Consider the following 10,565-nt stretch of genomic DNA (forward strand, 5'->3'; position numbering starts at 1 on the left):
TGTTTACGAAGTATCATGCAATATTAGGATTGTTTCTTGAATTCTGCAGGCATACACTCAAGGTCCTAATTAATGATCATAATTATTCCTGTCCATCAGGGCATGTGGAAGGGGTGAATCAAAGTTTAAGATGTAGATCAAAGTTAATATTTAAAGTACTCATTCATATTTAAAGTTATTTCAACAACATTTAAGCAATTAATTTTTCGACAATTTCCATCAATCTGAAGGGGGTGAATCAAAGTTTAAGATATATATTTCCTCCTCTGAAAAACAAAATTCAAGAGATTTGAGAGGATAACTTCAGAACAAATGAACCTTAATACAATCAAAACGTTTAGATTTTAATTTGTAAGTGAGAAATGACCTTGACATAAGCAGCAGGCAGGCACTGAAGTTATAACATGCAAGCTGAAACAATCTAGCAGTTCCTGTCGCAGAATCAGGATCATACCAATAGCACAATAGATATGCTCTGTTTCCAGCAATTTATGTTACACTTTATCTTGACATACACTTTGTCAAGAAATCTTTGCAACATTATGGTTATCTTTTGGTGATTAAAATATTTAAAGTTCAGAGAAATTAATTTATCTGTGATTTATCGGAAAAGATGATTTAATTATGAAATAAACATGATTGAAGATATCCAAACTTGAAATAAAAACAAACTATTTTTGTATAACCGAAAAACAATTCGGACTTAATCACATTCAAGAAAATTTGTTTTTTAATTAAATTAATATAAGGATGTATCATGAAGATCATTCGAAAAAGAACTAAATTTGATTGATATTTAGCAATCCTGTGGGTTATTTAACTTTTTTTTAAGGGCTACTACTGTTCGTGGGCTTTCGTCTATTTTTGGGTTTCTTTAACGAAACTAATGGGCCTGCGGAATAATAATCATCAGAGAAAAAATCACAGACCAAACGGTTATAATTCTCTCCTCGTTTTAATTTTAAGAAAACACCGCGCGCTTTTTTGTTCCTCTTGTAATAAAACCTGCTCACCATCAACGACCGCCACAACCACCACCATGGAGGCGGCGGCGACAACTGGCGACTGGGACTTCTCATCAGAAGAAGTAAAAGCAATGACGTCGTAAATGATGAAGAAACTTTCTACACGTGTACTTCTTTGGCAAAATGGAAGAAAGAGATTGGAATGGCAGAAGTCATTGCAAAGAAAGGCAAATGGTGTTTGGGTGCGTATGAAAAATAATCAGGATTTTACAAAACTTAAAATTATTGTTAAATTGTATAAAGAATTATGATTTAATAAACTTTGAATGTTAATAATTCTTAATAACAATAACCGTAGAGATTAAATAATAAGCTAAGCAAAACTACTAATAATTCTTATTTTGATTCTCAAAAGGATACTTTGCCTTCATAATTTGATCATGGTCTGGATGTTGGACTTGAAAGGAGTATTTATTAGTTTATAATTAGGAAGAAAAAATAAATCTCTGAATAATTATCACATATAGAACCAAGACACAACAGGTGACCTACTTCGTATAACTAGGTCATCTTGAACCCTTCTCTACCTGGAAGAAGCTCCATCATCCAGCCTAATTACAACTTCACCATCCTCTCATTTGAGATATTCATGTATTTTTTAATTATAGCACACTTATCAACTCAATCAAGGAACTCCAAGGGAATCATCAAAGATTGGTTGAGGAGGATCAAATATACAAAATTAAAAAATTTAGCAGTGTATTTTCCACTAATGAATACCCTATTAACAAATAAAATTCAATTTGAGGAGGAAACTTCAAAATCGGATGTTTAAGTGATCAATTAAAATTTTTCAAGGTTTAATTGAATTTATTGAGGGCTTAATTGTAAGAAAAATTATTTTTTTAGTCAATTTAGGCTTTAATTGGAAGAAGTTAAAGTCTGGGGTTGAATTGAAATTTTTAAGAGATAATTTGATCAAATCAAGAGCTTAATTGCATAAATATAGAAGTTTGATGGGAAATTAGAGACGTGATTGAAGAAATACAAAACCAAATATCAAACTAGAAAAAAAAGTGTGAATGTAAGGGCTGAAATTAACCAAATCAAAGGCCAAATTGAAGAAATTAGAAGTTGTTTGGTGAATTGAGAGTTAAAATGCACAAATTCAGAATAAATAATCAAAATGAAAAAGACGGCCAACTTAAAAGCTAATAGTTGAGTTTGTCGATGGTGAAATTGCAAGAAATTAAAAGTTTAAAGGCAATTAGATGAGCAATTAAAAGAAATTAGAATAACATAGACTTAATTGAAAATTGCAAATCCCAAATTAAAATCCATAATCTCACCCAAATGTTGCGTCTTTCTAACTTAAAAAAGAGAAGGTGAGCGATACGGTGTTTAGTCGACTAGACCTTTGTTTTCGACTATTTTGGCTAATCGGGTTGACAACTTTAAACAAATAAATATGGACTTACAAATCTTCAAATTGAGTAAGGTTGTATTCAAATGAAAGATATGCATCTCTTCTACCAAGTTGTCATAGAGGATGATGACGTCAGAATACTCCGACAAAGCCTCTAAAATAGACAACTCTGTCATCCAAAGGTAAAACTCAATTGTGTAAAAAACTTGCTTTCTTTTCGTGTCTTCACACCAAAGGCTTCTCATGGGTTCTTATCAAGGGTTCACAACCCTTTCCTTAAGATAAAGGTCAAGAATGGATTCAAAATCCTCCCAAAAACCCTATAAATACCCCCCTTAAAATCAAAAGAAAAGGGGCTGAAAAAAAGAAAAAGTAGTTATCCTAGATACCTTTCTAATCCAAAAAACAGGCCCTTATGGTATTATTTAGTTGTTTATATATATATATATATATATATATATATATATATATATATATATATATATATATATATATATATATATATGTTTACAAGCATAACAAAGAAATTCAGAATGTTTAACAAATGATGTTGCATTCACCACTTTGTTGTTGTGTTTTCCATTTAGTGTTTTTATTTCTAAAGTTTTTTGATGTTTTGATACTTGTTTATTATTGTTTTAAGTTTGTTTTTGATATATAATATTGTTTTAGTTTGTTTTTTTAACCTAGCTTATGCATGTTAATACAAGGGTATTTTCCTTGGCTTTTCTATGCATGTTTATACACAAAATAGGTTTTAAAAGTTAATTTTGAATCCATGTTGCATGAGCATATAGGTTGTGTTAAGTTATTATTGTTTCGGGATTTGGTATCTTAAACTTGATTTTAGTATTTTTGATGTTTTTTGTTAGTGTTTTTTTATTCAAATATGTTTGTGTAAGTTAGTGTAACCTGTTGGGATAAATAAAACATGTTTTAGAAACCAAAAATATCAGTTTTGAAGGTTTGATAATGGCTGCATTTTGGGCATGTTTGTTGGGTTTGTTGGCTGGGCAATGTTCTTCGTGCTCTCGTGAAGAACATTGCCTTAGTTACATGATTTGAATCAATCTTGATCCATTTCTTTGCCTAGAATTATTCATTGGACTTGATTAGTCAATAATCTATGATTCATTCGCATCAATAACTTGATTTAATAAGTTTAAATTCTAACATTTGGTTTCGGTACCGAAACCTATTTTTGGTCAAATCATGTTGATTCGTTGGAAATTGAAGTAAATCGATAACATGTTCTAGCCTTTGAATTAATTTTGACCAAACCATGAAAGAGATCTACTTTGATTCCTCTATCAATGGTGTCATATCAATAACATTTAAATAAAAATATTTTATTTTGCACGCTATGATACTGCAATGCAATTACCTTTTCTAATTTCCCATAATAGTCAACTTCAAACTCATTAGAAGTCGATCCCTTAAAACAAAGCCTATTGTTATATGTCTTTCTACCCTGCTCATATTCTTCTGTATGAAACATGTATCCATTGAAAAAATACCCGTTGTAGCACTTCACTTTTCTTTTAGAACCTAGACTTAGTAAAGACAAAGTAACACTACCATTCCCTTCTAATTTATAAACCTGGTACATGAAGTACAATCATGAATAGTTAACAAGAAATGTATAATGAAATTAAGTATTCCGATAGATAATAATAATTAAACAGTACTTACATGTGTTCTGAATCACGTGAAAAATTGTTTATCTTGTAATCGAAAGATTTATGATGCAGTCAACTGTGAGTTTTTGGACAGTAAATATTATCGATGTTGTTTATGAGGTATTCAATAATATGTCAGTTTATGATATTATATGAGATAAATTATTAATTAATAATAGAGTTTAAACAGTATATTTGTTGAATAAAAGGTCTCAATTTATCAAGTTAAATAACACAGAATTATATGTTTGTCTGATTTTATTTCACACTAATATCTTTCCCCTCACAATAGAAGATCCATTTCTTTTCTCCCTTTCTATGCAGGCGGTGTCACTAATAGAGACCTGAAAAACAAAAGACACACACAAGAAGTTTTGGTTTCCTTCTTTGTTCTCATTAGGGGATCTTTTTTTCCAGTCCTCTCTTAGTTTATTAATGGTGTTCGTTATAGTCAATGGCTAGTGGAGAGGTATGTTGGCTGACGATTGAGGTTGAAAGGGGCAGTGGTTATTTGTGGTGAACTGGAGTTTCTTGGCGGTGCATGACTGGGCTACTGTGGAGGCTATTTTGTTGAGATAAAAGGTGTCTTTTCATGAGTTGAAGCTGTAACTGGTGGTGGAAGAGGCTGGGGTGATTTGGTAAATGGGGGTAGGCTTTTTATGGTGGCTAAGGCTATTGTGGCTCATAGTATAGAGTTGTTAGTTTTGTGTGTTTAGTTGTCGGTGGGTCTTGAGAGGAGACGACCGGTTGGCAGCTAAATTAAGGTTTTGTTGATGAAGGTGTTGGTTAGGCTGCTGGTGGGTTGGTCATGGGCTATTGGAAGCTAGTTGAAGGAGATGAAGAAGCTGAAATGGTGGAGGAGGGTTTCGACTGGAAAAGTGGGTGGTGGCTAGTGTATAGAAAATAGGTGAAGGATTTTTTTAATGGCTCCTCTCTTTTTTGTGTGTGATATAACCACATCTTTAGGTAAATAAATTTGTTATGTTTAGGTAAATAAATTTGTTATTTTTAATTGTGTGGTCTCAACAAACTTGGTAATCAAGTAACTTGAAAAACAATTTCATCCCTCAAATTCTTTCTTTTTATTTTTAGTCTCTTTATTCATTTTGATTTTTTCTTTTATATATATAAACAACTTTAATGTCGACTTAAAAAATATGTTAGCAACTGAATACATAAATAAAAGCACTGCAAGTGATGTAAAAGCGTCAAAAACATATTTTTATACGGGGTTTTTATTGTTTTTTGTAATTTTTTATTTGTTTTCAAAAAAAATTTTCAAAATAAAGTTAAAAATTAAATAGCAACCTAAACAGCAAACGAGATACGTTGCATCCGAAGTTTTTTAGTACATAAAGTATAATAAACGTCATTTTACAAAAGTTGAGGTGGTCAAGCTAAGAAAACATGGTTAATTTATGTAAAAGGTTTCTTGGGATGGTCATCGTTTTTTTAAACAAAAACGTATGAGATGAAGCAAGCAGCGCGGCAATGGCCACTTAAGTTTGTCTTTGTTATTGTGTTAGTTGTTATTGTTATTATAAATGATTTTTATATATAAAATAGATAAAAATTAAGTTATTTTAATTTTTTATAAAATTAAAATTTAAAACACAATTATATTTTAAAAATTATTCAACTAACTAAAAATATTCTAAAAAAAATAGAAGCTACTACAATTACTTATCAACTTCCAAAATAAATATTGTGAAATTATATAAAATATTTATAAGTTGAAATTTTAATAAGAACTTTTTTATATTTTTGAAAATAATACAAAATTAATTTTATTTTACCCAAGATGATATCAATATTTTTAAAACTAATAATTTAACATCAAGGAAAATTTTAAAATATTAAAGATATTTTGACCCTTTTTTTTATACCTTCAAATTGAAATTTTTTTCTTATAATTTCATAAACTCTAGGGAGTTCCGTTACTCTATTTACCCCTTCTAAAATCTAATGATACTTCCATTGTATAATTAAAATATTTTAACATAAAAAAGTAATTAAGGAGGTTTTTTCTTCTCTTTAAAATTTTGAATTTTAACCTTAAATCTAGCCTTTAAAGAATTATTTTTTTAATACATCAATTAATATATATATATATATATATAGCAGGAGTATCAAGCTTTGAGACGTAATCTCAGAAGAAGTCTTCAGAAACAATTATTTCTAATAGTGTACGTAAGTGGTGGGCGGGTCATATGCATGTGTGTGTTGATCTTATTGAATTTTTTCCCCAATAATTTTGTTTGATGTGTAATATTCATTGAAACTAGATTAATTAATTATGCGCTTGCTAGATTCTGTAGTAGATTAGTCGTTAAATTACTTCTCAATTAGAACTTTTCGACTCTTTTCCTTCCTAGCAAATTATTTGTTCTAGAACGCTTGTGTCATCAAGACGACGAATATCCTTCTTTGTTGCAATTAATTAGGAGGGGAACACTTTCCTTTGTCCTTAATTTCTCAGAGGCACAGGCATTGCTTTTTATGACCGTACTTGTATATGGTTGAATTTTTTCTACAACAAGAACCAAATTCCATGATAAACCGGCCACATTCGGGTAATCTACTCATTGTAAAATAATTTTTTATATTTTCTCTCTCTTTGTGTCTAGTCAATAAGAAAAATTTCACTACGAGTTAAAACATATTGATTAAAGATGTATTTGGTAATGGATAGCTGTTATGGCTGTAATTTAAAAAAATATATTTTATAAAAAATATTTTTAGTTAATGTTGGTTTGAAAAAATACATGTTTGGTTAAAATTATGATTGAAATTAAGATTGAATAAAAAGTAATTTAATATATTTGGTTAAAAAAATACTTTTCAAATTGAGGTTATAAAATAATATATATATATATATATATATATATATATATATTGATGGTTTTTAATTTAAATATTTTAGATTTAATTACTGTTATTACATCATGAAATAAATAATATTGATATCAAATATTTTTTATTATTCCATTAAACTACGTGCAATTTCATCACGTACGAAATCTATCCAACAAGGACTATATTTTTCATGGTTTATTAAGAGCGCAACAACATCAGATAAAAATATCATTAAGAACAAAATTTGGATTGCAATCAAATTCTGCAAATGTTACGCCGTCAAACGATCTCTTTCTAATTTTTCGAATAAAACATAACTAAAAATAAAAATAAAAACTGGATTTTTTTAACTGGATCGAACCCGGCAAGAATAAAATTGGGATTGCGATCAAATTCTGTAAATTTTACGTCGACAAACGATCTCCTTCTAATTTTTTGAATAAAACACAATTAAAAAAATAAAAATTAAATTTTTTTTAACCAGGTCGGACCCGATTCAATACATTTAGCTTTGAACCAGACTCGGTCAATCCGGAACAGTAACAGGAACAGTGGAGTCACTCTCCACTGCGTTCCGCAGGCTTGTGGAAAGCAGTAGAGAGCTGCTTTCCACAAACCTGCTATTTTAACTCATTTTAGCCGGCCCTACATGAATAGTAAATCGTGGTTTTTCAAACCGCAGCCGTGTAAACAAACACCGCCTAAACATGGAAACATCCAATTCAACATTTAAGTAGTGTCTTTTAATTCAATTTAATTGAAAGATCCTATCAACTTTAATTCCAACATAAATATGATGGAATCGCTCAAACTATTCTTAGTGAATGTATAATCACTCATAGACGATGGGTGGATAGGTTAATCTATATATATAAAACAGTCTGCATTTTTTTCTCCTCCTTTATAAGCAAAAACAGTAGAATATAATTTCATGACAATCCAACGAGTACAATAAGGACAACATTTCATGGACTTACCTGCCTTCAATATTTTATTGTAATTCAGATTTGATAGCCATGATAATTCCACATGATGATGACTAAAACAGGGTTAATTGAATTTAATTAATTACCTAGTGATATGAGCAATGAAGGATTCCATCTCCATACGAGAAACTCCACCTTCAGCCACGGATCCTCGCACGGACTCCCCCATTTCTGCTGCTCTCTTTCTCATCTCATCACCTTCTGTTGATGCCATTAGCCTATTCACAGCACTTCCAACAATCTTAGATGTTACAATCTCATCTCGTCGAGCCCAATCCTTAACGACAATTCCAATCTTGAGGACTTCTGTTATTAGAACTGTGTTTCTTGGTTGATCCGAGTGCATAGGCCAAGCTGCAATTGGCACTCCCATGCTAATGCTTTCCATGCAAGAATTCCATCCACAATGACTCATAAACCCTCCTGTTGCCGGGTGAGCTAAAATCTCTAGTTGGGGTGCCCAGTCTCTCACCACTAGTCCTATCCCATCCACTGAATTCTCATACCCTTTTGGCAGTTCAGCTCTTCTCTCTTCTCCATTGAAAACATCTCCTTTATCACCATCTCTTAGAACCCATATGAACTTTTTCTTGCTTTCTCTCAACCCAATTGCCAGCTCCTTGATTTGTTCATCATCGAAGGTGGTCGTTGTCCCAAACGACACGTAAATTACCGTGTTTTTTGCTTGTTTATCAAGCCACTCCAAGCAAAAATGCTGCTTTTTTGAGCTTTCTGATCTTTCTGGTATTGTCACAGGATTGAAAGGCCCTAGTGCCCAATGCTTAATGCCTTCCTTAATTGTTTCTTTCTCAAGAAAATCCAAATATGCAGATTCTACCAATTTGCAAGTGTTGTAAACACAGCCAGTGTTAAACTTTTGGTACTTACTATAATGACAATCAACGAAATCCGCAAACTCATCAGTAAAACACCCTTCTAGAGAAGGAGTATCCCGTGGAAACAACTCATTTTCCTCTATAACCTTCCCTTCTTGTTCCCATTCATACAAGGAAACAGCAAAAGCAGACACACTATGGAAAGTGTAAGACTCGGCATTCGAGAGGAAACGAGCTTCTTCAATCACAGACCCCATTAAAGAGTCATGAATTACAATAACCTTTCTTGCTTTGCAAGAAAGTGCACGTAAAAGCATAGAAACAGGCTCGGTAAGTTGAGATGAGGCGTTGAAGACTGGTTGTAAGTGAGAAGGGAATTTGATTTTGGCTTTTGGATCGGGCGGGGGGCAATGAAAAGGAGGGATTTCGATATCATGGAAATGGATATTTGCAGCGGCGTTTGGGTCCCAACCGTGTACGCGCTGCTTGGCCTGACGATTGTGGGTGGTGGCGCCAACGTAGTGGACCGGGATGTTGTGGGATAGGATGAGCCTAGAGAGTTGGAGGAGCTGGTTAAGATGGCCTTGTGCTGGAAGGGGCACCATGACCACAACAACTTGTGCTTGTTTTGTGAGGTCATTTATGCCGTGGCTTGGTGGGTCTTGTTGGTTAGCCATAGGGTGGAAGATGTTTGAAATGGCTCTGGGTATAGATTTTATGTGTTTTCGTATGATGCTGTTGTGTTAGGGGATGGGCTTTTATATAGAGACTAGGGTGGTTGGGATTATGAGTAGAATATGAAATTGATAATGCTGTGTTTGTCGTCAATAAAAGTTGTCAAATTATTTGAGATTGATAACTAAGGGAGAAACGTGCTTTTGTGTATGAAAAATGAAAGTAGCAATAGCCTTAAATGCAATTGGATAATATATAGGAGAAAAACTGCATACATTCATTGTTTAGAAAACATTGTTCGTATACGTCTCCAATCTCTAATTAATTAATGTGCAATATTGGTAAGGTTATACTTGTAGTTAGAGAGGTATCAAGTACCTTGTAAGCCTAGCTAGATGATGGATTCTTGCCAGGATAGAGCCATAAATGAAAACTGTGTTTACTTTAGGTTTTATTTAAAAAATATTTCACAGTTTATTTTTATATAATATGATATGATATATATATTTATATTTTATAAAATAAGCTATATATAAATATATATTATAATAAAAAAAATCCATCATTATACTTTTTAACTTTTATTCTTTTATTATAAGTGATTAAATATTTATATTAAATATTATATATATATATATTAGATAAACTTGAAAAAAAATTAATTCATTAATAAATTATTTTTTATTTTTTTTTGTAACATAACCAAACACTAGAAAGTGTTTTCCAGTTTATTTTTCATAACACTACTAAATATCGAAAAGTATTTTTTCAGAATTTATTTTTTCTAGAATTTATTTTTAAAAAAAAATTTTCTGGTTAACAACAATACTCTGGAAAAAGTCTCATGGTCATTAACCTTTTCTTGTTTTCCATTTTTTTTTTTACCTCTAGAAAGTTACCTATTTCATTAAATTAATCAGTCGCAATGTCCATCTACCGGCATCTATCTATACAATGCTTGCAAAACAAGAAGACTGGACCGAAGACCAAGCAAACTAACAAACAAATGAAGTGGCATTTGCTCTACAATGTTCTTGTTTGATGATGTTGTCTCTTTGGAAAACAACACTATGCCTATATGTACTCGTTTTGAATAACGAGAAAGCTGCAGGCCTGGTCTAATAATCCATTCATGTAGCTAT

The 10,565-nt window shown here is 31.6% G+C and overlaps 1 protein-coding gene across 1 annotated transcript; it reads right to left on the minus strand.

Moving 5' to 3' along the window:
* Window positions 1–7,994: 7,994 nt before the first annotated feature.
* On the minus strand, window positions 7,995–9,425 carry LOC133677069 (zeatin O-glucosyltransferase-like). Its single transcript, XM_062098908.1, has one exon. It carries the CDS (start codon window positions 9,423–9,425, stop codon window positions 7,995–7,997), a length of 1,431 nt encoding a protein of 476 aa, XP_061954892.1.
* Between the last annotated feature and the right edge of the window lie 1,140 nt (window positions 9,426–10,565).

The sequence above is a fragment of the Populus nigra genome, chromosome 17, assembly GCF_951802175.1.
Source record: "Populus nigra chromosome 17, ddPopNigr1.1, whole genome shotgun sequence".
NCBI classification, from domain to species: Eukaryota; Viridiplantae; Streptophyta; class Magnoliopsida; order Malpighiales; family Salicaceae; genus Populus; species Populus nigra.